The following is a 15,959-nucleotide window of genomic DNA, read 5'->3' as shown; positions in this document are numbered from 1 at the left end:
AAAACCTCTAATCCATCCTCTCCACAGTGAGGTGCAGTACGTAGTGCTCCAGAATGTGGCCACCATGTCCATCAAGCGCAGGGTGAGCATGCATTCAAGGCCTGCTCTGGCTCCTGTGGGCTCTGTGGGAACTGTTGGGAATTGGGGTGGGATGAGCAGGGTTGCAGAGAAAGATGGGGGGAATTACAATTACCCTGTGTGCAGGGTATAGGAGCGTGAGGCTCCAGCCCTGTGGAGGGGCGGGAGGTCAAGACCCCAAATGCAAACCAGGAGCGTGGCCTAGATCCTGAAGGGGCCACTGAATTGGGGGTGTCCAATGAGAAAGTCAGATCTAAGATGGATGGGGAACTTGAGGCAACGATGACAGTGTTGAGGCTGAAGGACGGTCATGAAGTCTATGGTGGGATAGGCAGGTGTCTCTGGAAGAGGCAGATCTAGGACTGTGGTGGAGATCCCCAGGAATACTCTCTCTCTTGCCAGGGTATGTTTGAACCCTACCTGAAGAGCTTCTACATTAGGTCCACGGATCCTACCCAGATCAAGATCCTGAAGGTGAGTGCAAGACTGCATGGCCTCTGATCCCAGCTAACCCACTTGAGTACCAGCTGGGTTAACTGATACTGGATACACTGGTGCCTGCCTCTTTGTGGAACCAACTAACCCCAGATAGAGAGCCCACAACAGACCACAATACAGATCCCACCCAAGTCCAACTTGGGTGGACCAATGAGGGTTTTTTTTTTTTGGGGGGGGGTTACTTATAAGAGTATGTGTGAGGGGTCACTTACAGGAACAGAAATGACTCAGAGCTGCATCACCAAGGCCCACCTCAGCATGGAGGACAGCTCACAAATGCTGGGACCCTGGAGCACTCAGCATAGCCTGCAGGCTGCAGGGTATGCTTTCCAGGTGACTCAGATCTAAAGCTCTTGCAGGCAGCTCCATGGGTTGCTGCTTCTGCCAGGCAGCTGGTCTGGTCTCAGAGTCTTTGCAGCTTAGTTAGCTCCTCTGGGTCTTGGCAGCTCAGCCTCACTTAATCTGCTTACTCTGGCAGGGAGGGGCCTCGAGAATCTGGTGGGTTTCAGGGGCTTCTTGAAGCTGTTGTGGGTTGTTTACCTTCCTGCTCTCGGAGCTTCCAGCAGGATGGAATGTTTCAATCTTGGAGGAAACTGTTATACAACTGCGTGGTATGCAGCAGACACTTCCCAGAATAACTTAATTTTCATAATCACCCCTCAAAGCCTGTATCACTTACATTTTATATTTTAATTGTAGACTCCAGGAAGTGATGTTACTAGTGTGAAGTCATCAAACGCTGCAGTTCTGTCTCTCATGTACCTGCCCCTTCAGACTTTCTGGAACACATACACCAACAGGCAGTGTTGGGAGCCTGTGCCTCCATTCCTTTCCCATTCTATTGCCATCCCTTGTTATTGAGTGACGTCATTGAACAGTGACGAACTTTCCTTACTTGGTAGCACATCCGCTAGTACTTCTGATACTGGATCTAGGGACGCAAGGGGGCTCGGGAGAGTCCTTGCTTAGTATGCACAAGGCCTTGGGTTTGATACCTAGCACCCCATAAACAGGATAAGGTAGCACATTCCTGTAATCCTGTCACTCAGGTGGTGGGAGCAGAAGGATCAGGAATTCAAGATTGTTCTTGGTCACATACAGAGTTCAAGGCCAATTTGGACTACTCTGAAACACTTGTCTCAAAACAAAACAGCAACAATAAATAGGTGTTGCTATAGGGATTCAAGGGGAAGGAAATGAGCCAGAGAACCTGCTTTTATTGAACTTATATATAGTCTTGTTGGGGGCAAAAGAGGCTTTAAGCAGCTAATCATAAGATAATGGAGAAAACCCATCTATGCAATATGTCAAGATTAAAAGTGCAGAGAGATATAAATAGGTGGCATCAGGGCTGGAGCGGTGTCTCAGCTGCTAAGAGCACTGGCTGCTCTGCCAAAGGACTGACTGGCTTCCATTTTTAGCACCCACATGAGGACTCAGGACCACCTTTAACTCCAATTCCAGGGAATACAATGCCCTCTTCTGACGTCCGCAAGTATTGCGTGCACATGGTGCTTGACAAAACAATACACAGAAAATAAATTAAAAATTTTCAATTAGAATAGGGCCACCATTATTTGGATCAAGGAAGTGTTCCTTGAGAAGATAGGGTCCAAGCTGAGCCCTGATAAACGACTGTGAGTTACCCAAGTAAGTGCAAGGTCAGAAGTGGGAAGAACGGCTCCACACAAAAGGCACAGCATTTGCAAATACACTGAGGCAGGAAGAATGATCAGGTCATTCAGAGACTCACAGGTCATCCTTGGTTTCTGTCCTCAAAGGAATAGTTTTCTGTGGAGGTAGGAGGCAGCATGACTGTTCTTCACCTCTACTTTGTCAGGGACTTCACTGAGGAGGCAAATTGATCTTTTTGTGTTTTTTGAAGAAGGTCCATGGTCTAGCTTTTCCTTGTCATCCTAAGCATGTGCAGAACTGTCCTGAGTATTGTGTCCTAGTCTGTAAAGTTTGTTTGCAATAAAATCCCAGAAAACCTGCTGGCCACAATGGCCCATTTTCTGCCTCTCTACCTCCCTTGCAGCTGGAAGTGCTGACCAACCTGGCCAGTGAGACCAACATACCCACTGTTCTACGGGAATTCCAGGTACAAGCTATGGGCTAACCTCTAGCCCCCAGACCCCAGGAGAGGTGCCCTGCAGATCCCTGTGCTCAGTGAGAATTGCCCCGATGGGTCTCATTTTCTGCAAGACCCCAAAGCTGGAGAAATGTTTCCTTAGATCCTCCTTTCAGTGCCTTCTGTTGGCTTTAGGCCGAGGAATCCCTGAATGTGGTTTGGAGACATCATAGTCCCCCAAGACTTAATCTCTGGCATGATGAGTTATTATATGAGAGGGGTTAGTCTTAGTCTACTTGAAGGTCACTCTTAAGCCCTTCACTGTGGGGTCACTACTTACTGGACATTACTGTGTCATGATGTCCCACAGACCTACATTCGAAGCATGGACAAAGACTTTGTGGCAGCCACGATCCAGGCCATTGGACGATGTGCAACGAATATAGGCCGAGTTCGTGACACCTGTCTCAATGGCTTGGTGCAGCTTCTGTCCAACCGTGATGGTCAGTATTTGCCTGGAGAAGTGTCCAACTTTGATGGTGTCTGTGTGCCTGCATGTCTGACCCAGCTGGCCAGTGGTAATACCCTTGCGTGTCTAAGTACAATGTGTATCAGTTGGTTTATCTGCTTCAGTTAGCGTGCAGATAGTGTTGCAACTGAGACTTGCTTGAGAACTGCAGGGGGCTGAGGAAGAGGATGACCAAGCACGTTGCAGGTGTGCCTGTCCACCCTGGTGTGGCCATCTGACTGTTCTGGGGCTTGTGTTCTCATTCCCATTCCCTAGAGCTTGTGGTTGCAGAGTCAGTGGTGGTCATTAAGAAGCTGCTGCAGATGCAGCCAGCGCAGCATGGCGAGATCATCAAACACTTGGCAAAGCTCACAGACAACATCCAGGTGAGGGAGCAACTCCTGTGTTTTCCCACTCCAACACTATCCCCATGATTTCTTTCTTTTTTGTTTTCATGTTTGTTTGTTTTAAGACAGGGTTTCTTTGTGTAGCCCTGGCTGTCCTGGAACTCACTCTGTAGCCCAGGCTGGTCTTGAACTCACAGCGATGTCTGTCTCTGCCTCCGAGTGCTAGGATTAAAGGAATGTGCTACCAACACCCAGCCAATTTATTTTTCAAGATTTATTTTTCTTTAAATTATGTGTGAATATGTGTGTGTGTGTGTGTGTGTGTGTGTGTGTGTGGTGTTGGGTATGTGCATGGCAGTGCAAGTGACTTGTAGAGGCCAGTAGTTTCAGATTTCCTGGCTCTAGAGTTACAGGCAGTTGTGCACAGCCCAACGTGGGTACTAGGAACTGAACTTGGGTCGTCGGCAAGATGACTCAGTGTTCTTCATTTCTGAGCCATCTTTCTAGCCCTGTCCCCATGACTTTAAGAACCTGTAACTAAGTAGCGTCACCCAGATCAACCCCCAAATGGGCACTGGATGTTCTTCAGGTGGAAGAAGGAGAGAGGTTAGACTGTGTGAGCATGTTCTAGGCTAGCCCATGGGGCTCCCTCACAGAGCCCTTCAGCCATTACTAGCACTTTTATTTTTCACCAAAGCTTTGACTAAGGATGGCTGACTGATTAATCCCTTGTTTTTCTGTGTGTTACTAGGTTGAAATATCCCTAATGCCATTGAAAAATGCCTAATGCCTGGAGATTCAGGCAGACTGACATGGCAGTATGGCAATACATTTAGAAAACCATGCCTAACTTTAGGACTTGGCAGCTCTGTTTATGCTAATGAAGCCATGTGGAAGAGGGGGTGCTGCTTATGATAAGCCCACCTTTTAATCTGTTCTACCCCTCTGCCTCCACTCTCAGGCAACTATAAGATAATAGGCCCCCACAAGCCACCATTTCCTTGGCAGTTTATCCCACTTACATCAGCGTGTTTCCTCTTGTCCCAATGCCTGTCCATATGCACAGGTGCCCATGGCACGGGCCAGCATCCTCTGGCTCATTGGAGAGTACTGTGAGCACGTGCCCAAGATTGCACCTGATGTCCTGAGGAAAATGGCCAAGTCTTTCACAGCAGAGGAGGACATTGTGAAGCTGCAGGTCATCAACCTGGCAGCCAAGCTGTACTTGACCAACTCAAAGCAGGTAAGGAGTGAGAGACAACCCCACCAGCCTTCTCTGGACCCCAAGAGCCACCCTGGACAGCATTCTTGGGGGCTTTCCCCAGTAGGTCTGAACTCTTTTCTGAAAAGGTGTATCAAGATAGGTGGATAGTCTTCCCAAGTAACCATTGCCACCCCCGTGTCCATAGGTAGACTTGAGACTCTAGTGGGGTCACCACTGAAGAATCCCTTATGAGACTGTGAGTGTTCATGTCTTGAAGTTAGAGAGTTCTTATCTGTCATCTCTGGAACAAGGAAGTGTTCATGCTGATTGAGCTAAGTGATGGGCGTTGATAGGAGAATGTGTATTCCAGGGGACAAGAGCTGTGCCTCTTCCCAAATTTTGGTGATGTCTGGGTTGTCTGTGCCAGGGTTGAGGGTCAAGGCTATGTTCCAGCCTGGGTGCTGTTAGTGACCAGACCCTTTTCAAAGATAAAAGATTATAAGAGATACTATAGCCAAGGATGTAGCTCAAGTAAGTTAGGATATCGTGGTACTTAGAACCTTTGGGTATCCAGTTCCCTGGTATTGCTCCAGTGAATTCTAATAAGGCATAGTGTGTCAAACTTTTCAAGGAGCTGAAGATTCCAAACAATAGGCGAGTTCAGCAACACTGAGATCGCTAAACTGCTGACCACAGGCTGAACCTGGCCTGTGGCTTGTTTTTGTTGTTGTTGTTGTTGTTTTGTTTTAAAATAAATATTCTGGTTGGAGCATGTTCATTTATGTATTACATGCTGGTGCTTTTGTGCTGTAGTGGCAGAGCTGACTACCTGAAACAGTATTCATACTGTATACATCCTAAAACTCTCTGTCCCTTTATAGAAAAAGTTTGCAGATACTTTAAAGGAAATGGATTAGGCCTAAAGTAAAGCTATAACCCAAGACTGCTGTGTGAGTCCAGGGACTTGAGTTGGGATAGGCTGGGCTACCAGGTGCCAGGGCTCTTGTCAGGAGCCAGATGGGAGGGCAGTAATGACACACAGAAGCAACGAAGCACTGAGTCTGAGTCTTGGTGTGGAGAAGCAGCCTGCAGATAGCGAGTGGCATGGGGAAGCAAATGTTTATGTGCCGTATTGTTTGAAGGGAGTGAGGAGCAGGTTGGAGGAGCACCTGGAAAACTGAAGCCGGGCTGAGGGTATAGCTCAGTGACAGAGCACATGCTCATCAGGCATGAAGCTCCAGTCCTCTAGGTTCAACTCCTAACATCCAACGGAGACAAACCGGAGAGTGGCATGATCAGTGCTCAGGTAGTGGGGAGCCTGGCATGCCTAGCATTAACAGGGTCCTAAGGCCACTGTGTTCTTCATAAGCCTGGGTGGGGCTGTCTGCACTACAGTTGTCACTGTCATGGTGGGTGGTAACAACTGACTTTTTTATTAGCTACTTTTATTCAGAGTGGGTAGTGTTAGCCCCAGGGACTCAAGCTAAGGAGGCAGGACCACCAAGTAATGGGACTGTGAATAGACGTCACTGCTAACTACATGTGCATGCATGCATTCATTCACCCACCCTCTTTTCTAGATATTTCCTGAGTTTTAGGTATAGGTGTTGTGATATCACATTTTAGTACTTTAAGTTTTCCATAGCTTCATGAGTTACTGTCAACTTGGTGGCTTAAGATGACACACCTATTTTCTTCTTTTCTGTTTGTTTTTGAGATAGAGTTTCTCTGTGTAGCACTGGCTGTCCTAGAACTTGCTCTGAGGACCAGGCTGGCCTCAAACTTTCAGAGCTCCTCCTGCCACTGTCTTCCCAGTGCTGGGATTAAAAACGTGCGCCAGTATTACCCGGCTTTTCTTTGAGTTTTTTATGGGTCAGGAACCTGGTATGACAGTTTGGTCTTTCACAAGGCTGTCCTTGAAGTATAGGCCAAGGCTGGGTTTTCGCCTGGTGGCTTTGGAGGACAGCTTCACTTCCCAGCTCACCTAATGTCAACATTGCCTGTGACTTTAGAGCCAAGGTTCTAACTCCTTGCTGTCTGTTAACTAGAGACCACTCTCAATTTTTAAAGGCTGTCTTTATTCCTTCCATGTGAGCCTCCCAATGTGGCCACTTAATTTTTCTAAGCCACAAGGGACAATGTCTCTAGAGCCTTCAAACCAGCAAGACAAGTCCCTGTGCTCATTAACTTTGCCACATTCCAAAGTTTCAGGCCTTGCTCACACCAAGTACAAATTACACAAAGCACAAACACCAGCAGGGATGGGCTTTGAAGTCTAGATTATAGAATTTATATAGTGTTAAGCGGAGTATGTACTTTAACTTTTCTTGAATAGCCAGCTTGGGTGGCAGTTAGCATGAATGTTGACACAAGTTATTGAGAGCGTCCCATCATGTTCTTCCGTGGCAGCTGGACCCTCTTTGTCAATAGAGTTCTTGGTATACTGACATGGCTCATAGGTTCTTTGGAAAAACCTCTAATTAATCTATTTATTTTATGTGCTTGTATGGATTGTGTGTGTGTGTATGTGAATATTAGTACATTGTGGCTAGGTGAGGTGGGTTCTGTGACACAGTTTGGAAATTATAAATGTGAGGAATGGCTCTTCAGAGTGAGCAAGGATGATGGATCATTACAGTATGTCGGTGCCTGGACCAGCCTCTTGTCTTAATTGTTGACATGGAATTAGAACTGTGAACAGATGGATCCAATCCTTAAGTGCTTTTTCTAGGATGAGGCAAGGGAGGGAGACAGTCTGTTATCAGCCACCTGTGAAGCCTGTGAACGAAGATGCTGTCCTAAACCAAAAGGGGAGGGAACGAACCTGCTATCACATCTTCCTAACATGTCAACAGGGGTGTCCACCAGTATTTGCTGGTCACATGGTCAGATGGGAAAGGCAGGTCTGTGGTGGAGTCCATTGAAGTGACATCCTGTGTTCATGTTTCTGAGTCTGTTGTAGTAGGAGAATCTGGGGCTGGAATCGTGAGTAGTGTATAGTGGAAGGGACTGGACTGAATGTGGGGCATTGGAGTCCATGGAGGACATAGTGTAGATGAGAATGCAGCCATAGGGGTCCCTAAAGTGATATGGGGCAGTTCTGCCACAATGGCAGTTCTGATTCTGGGCCAGCACCTGGAAATCTTGGCCTCTCTCAGATATCTGCTTGATAGCCAGTGGGGTTAGCACTCTGGTCATGGTTGGTTGGATGTCATATTTTATCATCGCCTATCTTCAGAACCTGAGTCATTTGCAGGCTCTGTCTTGCTGGTGCCTGTAGGCACTCTGCCATTAGCTGGTGCCTAGTGCCTGTAGGTACTCTGCTGTTGGCTATTTGGTGGTTTTGATTTTTGTCACAGGAAATACAGAAATCTGTGTCAAAGGCAGAGTCACTGTCAGGGAGGGGACAGTTGGGCCTCTGATCCAGACCTGAGTGCAGTACCGATGAGCTTCTCAACCTTGAAGAAGCCACTTCCTGACTCTCCATCTCTATGCACTAGGAATTGCAGAGACAACAGGAGAGTGGGGGGACACCTGGCACAGTACTTAGCTCCAGAAAGTCCTTCATAAATGATGGCAGCCAGCACTGTCATCATATGAAGGCAGCTTGGACTAGGCCAAGATTGGGATAATATTTGAAACTTTTGGTCCTCAGATATAGCTGCCTCCACTGTAGACTGTTGACTCCATATGACCTCAGCAAGCCTCAGAAGCAGAGCTACTTGGTTTCAATCTTGTTGGAATCTTCTAGGGGACAGCCTGGCATCTCTGAGATCCCCTATGCTGCTCGGGATCTGCTCCATGGGTTGACAGTTCTGTCAAAGAGCCCCCTTGTTTACTCTCCCCTTTACTGTCTTGATTCTCTGGGGATGGTGGAGCCTGGAAACCACAAATACAGCACAGTGCCAGATTAAAGAGGTTGGCTGTCCCGGATGAGTAGGGACCAGAAATTAGAGGAAGATTGGAATCCAGGGCCTACAGGGAGGAGAGGGCAACCTCATTTGCTGGCCCAAGGCAGCTGTAGTAGTTGGGGGCAGAAGTCAGAGCCAGAAGGCTGAAATGGAGAAGCTGGAACCGGGCCAGGCAGGGAGGAAAGTTGGATGATATGCACCAGCAAAGGGGAGGGTCTCTGCTTAGCTGTGTTGGCTGAACGAAGCTTATTCCAAGTCTCCCGGGTCCCCCACCCTCTGTTGTCTGGTGAGCTATCTTCTCTTTTCTCCTCAGACCAAGCTCTTGACCCAGTATGTGCTGAGTCTGGCCAAGTATGACCAGAACTATGATATCCGAGATCGAGCCCGCTTCACCCGACAGCTCATCGTTCCTTCAGAGCAGGGTGGTGCACTCAGCCGCCATGCCAAGAAACTCTTCCTGGCCCCTAAGCCAGCTCCTATCTTGGAGTCATCCTTCAAAGGTAGGAGTGAGAATTGGGGTAATCTCTGGGGAGAGAGGGAGGAAGTGGCCAGACCTAGGGCCCAGGGTTCAGGCCTTCAACCAAGGCTGAGCTTTAGTCAGGCACCAAGCCTCCGTGTATAGAACTGGTCTGCCGTCTGCCCCTGCAGTCTCCACCACAGTCGTGGCTGGTTCTGTCTCACTGAGAGTCTGCTGTCCTTATCACATGGGGCTTTTGCTTCCTCTCCATTTCTTAGACACCTTTTCCTCTCTTAACACCTTGTTCTCATTCTTTAGTCTGTCTTCTGTCCTTCGTCCTTTCCTCTGTCTTTCTCACAGCCTGTAAACCTGGGTGTATTATCGGGGTACACAGGAGTCACCAGGGAATGTATCCACTACTTTCCCCTGCCTGGCTAAGGAATCTCCACTAGAATTAGCACCCAGTTTCATCCAGGAAACAAATACCCCTGCCTCAAGCATTGTTCACTGCCACCACTAGCCTAACTTAGAAACTTGTCTTCAGATCGTGACCATTTCCAACTGGGCTCACTGTCCCACCTGCTCAACGCAAAGGCTACAGGCTACCAGGAGCTCCCAGACTGGCCAGAAGAAGCCCCAGATCCATCTGTGCGCAATGTGGAGGTCTGCAGCTTTGGTGCATGTGTGTGTGTGTGTGTGCGCGTGTTGCTGTCCCAGTTCTGATACCCTCCCCCCACACAGGAAGAAGACCTCTCCCTTATTGAGACCCACGTGGGCCTGTTGGGCGAATACACTGAGGTCCCCTCTGTGTGCTGTATACTCTCCTCTCTCCCTCCCTGTGTGCTGTGCCCAAATCCTTTTCTCCATGGCTGGGTGCTGTCATGGCTGTGATTTACTCCTCTCCCTATAGACTGTACCTCTCCATTTTCCCCTTTTGAGGTTACACCCAAGTAGGGCACCAAGAAGGGATATAGCAATAGATACAAAGGCCACACACATTCCTCACCCCTTCCTCCAACCGTGAGGAGAGGACCTGTACTTATGACATCTTCAGGTACCTGAATGGACCAAATGCTCAAATCGGGAGAAGAGAAAGGAGAAAGAAAAGCCTTTCTATTCTGACTCCGAGGGGGAGTCTGGCCCCACTGAGTCTGCAGACAGCGGTGAGCAGAGGGGTAGAGCGTGGTCCTGCCTATGTGCATGTCTGAGTGACTGAGCATGCTCCACCTGTGTGTTTCTATGGTCAGTGACCAAGGGCATGCACTTGCTGATGAGTCACAGCCTGTGTGAACTCAGCTGTCCACATGTGTGTAGTATGCGAGTAACACTTGGGTGGGTCCTTCCATGGGTTTTGAAGTCTCAGTTGGCATCTAGCTTTGGGGCAGGTCAAATGAAATGGAAGCTTCAGTTCTGAGTCTGGAGCTGGGAACCCAGTCAACTCCCATAGACCCAGAAAGGCCTACACAGGAAGTGGAAAGGTCCTTCCTATTGTGGGGGGCTTCACATGCAGCAGGGAGGCCTGACACATTTCCTCCATAGAGCCTGAATCCGAGAGTGAGTCGGAGAGTAAAAGCAGCAGTGAGAGCGGCTCTGGGGAGTCTAGCAGTGAGTCAGACAATGAAGATGACGATGAGGAGAAAGGCGGAGGCAGCGAGAGGTAAGGGGGGAAGCTGGGGGTCTATTCTGGAAAAGAGACAGCCAGTCTTCTGGGAGGTCCTGAGCTCCCATGAGGTGCCGGGGGCCTACACACCCACTGGGTCATCTCCTGTGGTGGCTGCTCTGTCTGACTGCCAAAGTCTAGGAAGTTTTAAAGACCTCATGGGAGGTCACCAGGGTTCTGGGGCCTGAGATGGCACCAGATAGTGTAAAGCTCTTCTGGGGCCGGGATAGGAAGGTAGATGCGGAATTGGTTGGCCCAGGGTCTCCACTCCATTCTCCACTTTTCAGGGCTTCCCATTCTATGAGATATGGTCCAGGCTGAACTGTAGCCTCACATTCCCATTCCCTTTTAGTGAACAGAGTGAGGAGGAAGGTGAGAAGAAGAAGAAGACAAAGAAGAAGAAGGCATCAGAGGGACACAGAGAAGGCTCATCCTCAGAGGAGGGCAGTGACTCCAGCAGTAGCTCAGAGTCTGAGGTGACATCAGAGTCGGAGGAGGAGCAGGTGGAACCTGCCTCCTGGAGGAAGAAAACGGTAAGAGCATCTTCCTACCCTATGGTGGACATCTCCCTTCCATTCAGAACAGATTGTATGTCTCCCACCACCCCAGAGAGAGCCAAGACCCTCCTCTTCCTCATGTTGCTATTCATTTTTTCTCTTTCAGCCTCCCAGCAGCAAAAGTGCCCCTGTGGCCAAGGAGATCTCCCTGCTTGACCTAGAGGATTGTGAGTCTGGGTGGTAGAAGGCATGGGGGAAGGGAGCCCAGTGTGACTTCAGAGGCACCCTGGGAGCACCAACCCAGGTTCCTGAGATCTGAGGTATCTACCCTGGGTCTACCTAGTTTCCAGATGGCTCTGTGTCTCGCTGTCCACGGTGCTGAATCACTCTCCTTGAGTCTCGGGCTCCTTTCAATTCAAGCCAAGTCCAGTTCCCTCTTCCTCATTAGTCATCTTTCTTTCTCATCCTCCTCTCCCAGTCACCCCTCCTAGTGTCCAGCCTGTGTCTCCTCCCATGGTTGTGTCCACCAGTCTGGCTGCTGACCTGGAAGGTCTGACACTCACAGACTCCTCTCTGGTGCCTTCGGTGAGCTGGGGGGGGACTTGGCTCTGTGCTGTATTCTGTGGTGTGGTTCTGTGTGGAAGGAGCTGGGATGTGATGATTGGGATATCTTTAAGTCCAAGTTTTTTCAGGATGGCCCTAGGTAAGACAGGGTTGGGACTCACTATCCTTTGTCTTTTTTCTGCATGCTCCCTGCCCCCTCCCCCCGTTTTCTTCTCTAGCTGTTGAGTCCAGTATCCAGCATTGGGAGGCATGAGCTGCTGCACCGGGTAGCTGGAGAGGGCCTGGCTGTGGACTATGCCTTCAGCCGCCAGCCTTTCTCTGGGGATCCCCACATGGTGTCCCTGCACATCTACTTCTCCAACAACTCTGAGACTCCCATCAAGGGACTGCATGTGGGCACTCCCAAGCTGCCTGCTGGCATCAGCATTCAAGAATTCCCTGAAATTGGTATGGAGGGCCTTGAGCAGGGTAGAGGAGGAGGCCCCTGGACAGACTCAGTCTTTCTGTAGTTGCTGATACCCTCTTGTGGTCAAACCAGGTGCCTTGCTATAATGAAACAGAGGTGGCATCTAATATGACTCACACCTTGGTAGACAAGATGGACTAGGAAATAAGCAAGTTCCTATTAGCTCAGGAAGTCTCTGAGAAAATTTGAGAGTGGGTGAGGGACTTCACAGGCCCCCAAAGCCACAGAGGGCTGGTTTGCTCTGATCCGGGAGGGAGACTGGTGCCATGCTGGGCTCCAGGACAATGGTGGCCTTTCCTGTCCTTCCACTGCTCTCCTTACATCATTTAGAGTCCCTGGCACCTGGAGAATCCACCACTACTGTGATGGGCATTAACTTCTGTGACTCAACCCAGGCAGCCAACTTCCAGCTGTGGTAAGTACCCAGCTCATGTTAGTAGTGAGAGGGTGGGGTGGAGAGAGGCAAGGTCTGAGAGAACTGGAGCTGGAGAGGGAAGTAGGTGGGCCACATGGAATTCTATGGGTCTGGCTGCCATTCCCAGCTCTGCGTCTTACCTCACTCTTCTGCCTATGTGCCCTTCCTCAAGATAGGATGGGAATGAGGGGGTGGATGCTGGCCTCATTTCTGTTTTTGTTTCCTTCTGCTTTTCCCAGCACCCAAACCCGACAGTTCTATGTCTCCATTCAGCCACCTGTCGGGGAGCTGATGGCCCCCGTATTTATGAGTGAGAATGAGTTCAAGAAGGAGCAGGGTGAGTGCTCCCTGTGGTAGATTGGAGGACCCAAGCCCTATTCCTAAGTGCTACAACATGTGGGAGGAGCCTTTGCTGGTTAGACAGAGAGAGGCCCTCTAGCTTTGCTTCTGCTCACAAAGACTGGGGCATATGGCAAAGCTTGGGAAAGTTTGCACACAGTCCAGGCCCACATTCCAGTTGGGGACACAGGGGAAACAGTGTGTGCAGAGGTGTGGTGGAAAGTGTGTGTGTGTGTGTGTGGGGGCAGTTCTGTTTAGGATGCGGGAGTCCCTATCACAGGGGAGTGCTAAGAACAAAACTAGAAGTGGTGTGTTTGTTCTAGTTCCTAGGAGTGGGAAAGAGTTCCAGAAGTTACTGGGTGTAGGGGGAAGACACTAGGTTTCATTTTCTGGCAGTGGAGGAGTCAGGGAAGATGAAGAAAGGCTCTGTCCTCTGCTTCCAAAAGAACAGCCTGGTAACACTCAACAGTTAAAAGTGGAAAGACTGTAAGGAGGAGGAGGGTAGCCCCACCCCAGGGGAAGAGACACAGGGCTTCACAAAGCTTCTGGCCTTAATTTCTTGGGGTGTGGGGTAACTAGTATAGATAGTTATAAGGCCATTGCAATAAACCTGATGAGAGATGGTGAGGCAGGATCAGGGCCATGGGAAAGGCATGAAGGACTGGAGTGGGGGTGAGTGATTGGGAAGGGGAAGCTACAAATAGTATCCCTGAGAGATGAGGAGGTGGGGAATAGTCTGGCTTTAGAATCCCTGGCTTGGTATGGAGATGAGCAGTAGCCTTTCACTAGAGCAGGCCTGTGAATTCTTACTGTGGTGGGTTATAAAGTAAATGTTTGAGACCCTCAGGTCATGTGGCCTCTGCTCTGCTCTAAGTACTTAGCTTTACTACTGTCAGGTAAAACAGCCACACAGAATATTTAATGAATGAGTGTGGTTATGTTCCAATAACATTTTAATGATAAGTATGGGAAATTACAATTTTATTTAATTTTCAAGCTTCAAGGATTGCTCATTGTTTGCTTGAATTTTCACCCAGTGCTTAAAAACAACAACAACAAAACCAAAAAACAGTTGTAAGCCATTTGGGTAGTGGGCTAAATTTGGCTTATATTCTAAAATTTGTCAAACCCCCAACCTAGAAGAAAGAACAAGGCAGGCAAGAGAAGAGGCTGGTTAGTTTGGGGGAAAGGCCTTTTTGAGGTGCACTTGGGGAGGTGTTAGGATGTGATTGAATATATGGGCTATGCTTAGCACACATCTGAAGGCTGGAGTCACAAGCAGAGAGGTGGAAATAGAAGCTGTGAGTTAGGTGATATCATCCTGACAGAGAGAGGCAGTGGTGGCATGGGGGTGAGGGGATAAGAATCAAGGGCAGAACCTTAAGGAAAGCCTGCCTTCTACAGGAGGAAGGGGAAGGGAAGGAACAGAGAGATGGCAAGGCAGAAGGGAGCTAAGGGTACACATGGCTGCAATGACCAAAGACACCCAAGATCTGGCATGCCGGTGTCCATGCCAACCTGAGGGAGAGAAGGGACAGGTGCAGTGGCTTGAGGGAGATTTTGGAATCCTCTTTGAAGGACCCCAGCCATGAACAGGGAAGAAGCAGGACACCGACCAACATGAGGAACATTCTCCTTTCTGGAAAGGAGTTCTCAGAAATGGGTAGATTGAGCATCATAGTGATTGTACAGTGGCAAGATGATGTCACTAAGAATGGAAGGTGTGAGAGAAACAGGGGCAGTGTGTCAATTCCCTGAGGTGAGAGAGGAGTGGGGAATCTCCAGAGGCTAAGGAGGGTGATTCTGACCTGCAGAGCCTTGGAGAACTTAATGAGAATAATGTCCAGCTAGTTGATGCAGGTGCTAGCCTGTGCCCACCACAGCTTCTGCCCTCATCATGATCTCTGCTCCCAGGAAAGCTGACCGGCATGAATGAGATCACTGAGAAGCTTACACTGCCAGACACCTGTCGGAGTGATCACATGGTGGTGCAGAAAGTGACCGCCACTGCCAACCTAGGTCGTGTTCCATGTGGGACATCTGATGAGTACAGGTACTGGTAGAGAAGTAGAGATGGGCTCTGCTGGGGTCTAGCTTTAAGGAAGGGTCCCAGGGCTGAGCCCCTTACAATCACCATTGGCAGTTCTTCTCCCCACCCCTTCCTCTACTCCCATCTTAGGTTTGCAGGGAGAACACTGACTAGTGGGAGTCTGGTCCTGCTGACTCTGGATGCCCGGGCAGCTGGAGCTGCCCAGTTGACTGTCAACAGTGAGAAGATGGTGATTGGCACCATGCTGGTGAAGGATGTAATACAGGCTCTGACCCAGTGACTCCTCAGCACTGTTACCCACTGATCTTCACCTATCCTTCCCTGTGATATCTGTTCACAGATTTCTCCCCTCACCTTTAGTTTCCTCTCATCACCCACCTAGTGTGGGGCGCTGTCTCCCTCCCACCTGTTTCCTATGGGTTCTTTAGTGACTTCACAGAGGAAGACAGAAGCTGCTCCTTCAGCAACACCTTTCCTCAGCTTTCTGTATTTATGTAGTGAATCTCAATAAAATGCTTTCTCCCAAGGTTCTGGCTCACCTTTCCTTCTAAGGGGTTGGGGGAAGAACTACTACTAGTGACTGACCCTTGTGATCTTGTAGAAGCTATTCATATGGGCTCTCAGGGAGACTCTGACATGACCACCTCATGTCAGGAGTGTGTAGGTATCTCTACCAGGAGACATGTAGGAAAGCATGAGTAGGTCGAGCTGGAAGAATTCCTCAGTTTCAGCTGGGTGTTGTATCACAGGCCTGGAATCCCAGCACTTGCAAAGTGGAGGTGGAGGGTCAGAAGTTCAAGTCTGTCTTCAGCTACATAACAAATCCAAAGCTACATGATCTGTCTTTAAAAAAAAATCCTGGTCTTTTTTCTTTTCATTCTTTTCATGTGTGTG

The 15,959-nt window shown here is 49.1% G+C and overlaps 1 protein-coding gene across 2 annotated transcripts in view; it reads left to right on the top strand.

Annotated features, from left to right (window-relative positions):
- Positions 1 to 15,591, top strand: part of Ap3b2 (adaptor related protein complex 3 subunit beta 2) — a 32,199-nt gene extending 16,608 nt beyond the window's left edge. For both annotated transcript variants that reach the window (XM_034503399.2, XM_076936841.1), the window contains exons 9-26: positions 28 to 82; positions 481 to 552; positions 2,615 to 2,677; positions 3,018 to 3,150; positions 3,432 to 3,541; positions 4,569 to 4,745; positions 8,931 to 9,117; positions 9,619 to 9,737; positions 10,129 to 10,237; positions 10,614 to 10,731; positions 11,087 to 11,267; positions 11,398 to 11,458; positions 11,710 to 11,816; positions 12,014 to 12,242; positions 12,592 to 12,676; positions 12,916 to 13,013; positions 14,930 to 15,068; positions 15,195 to 15,591. In XM_034503399.2, the coding sequence (XP_034359290.1) occupies positions 28 to 82; positions 481 to 552; positions 2,615 to 2,677; positions 3,018 to 3,150; positions 3,432 to 3,541; positions 4,569 to 4,745; positions 8,931 to 9,117; positions 9,619 to 9,737; positions 10,129 to 10,237; positions 10,614 to 10,731; positions 11,087 to 11,267; positions 11,398 to 11,458; positions 11,710 to 11,816; positions 12,014 to 12,242; positions 12,592 to 12,676; positions 12,916 to 13,013; positions 14,930 to 15,068; positions 15,195 to 15,345 (2,194 nt within the window). In that variant the 3' untranslated portion in view covers positions 15,346 to 15,591. The remainder of the gene's footprint in view (positions 1 to 27; positions 83 to 480; positions 553 to 2,614; positions 2,678 to 3,017; positions 3,151 to 3,431; positions 3,542 to 4,568; positions 4,746 to 8,930; positions 9,118 to 9,618; positions 9,738 to 10,128; positions 10,238 to 10,613; positions 10,732 to 11,086; positions 11,268 to 11,397; positions 11,459 to 11,709; positions 11,817 to 12,013; positions 12,243 to 12,591; positions 12,677 to 12,915; positions 13,014 to 14,929; positions 15,069 to 15,194) is intronic.
- Positions 15,592 to 15,959: the final 368 nt, after the last annotated feature.

This window comes from Arvicanthis niloticus, chromosome 1 (genome assembly GCF_011762505.2).
Source record: "Arvicanthis niloticus isolate mArvNil1 chromosome 1, mArvNil1.pat.X, whole genome shotgun sequence".
Taxonomy (NCBI): Eukaryota; Metazoa; Chordata; class Mammalia; order Rodentia; family Muridae; genus Arvicanthis; species Arvicanthis niloticus.
The sequence above is the reverse complement of the archived record's forward strand: the minus strand, read 5'-3'. Positions and strand labels throughout refer to the sequence as shown.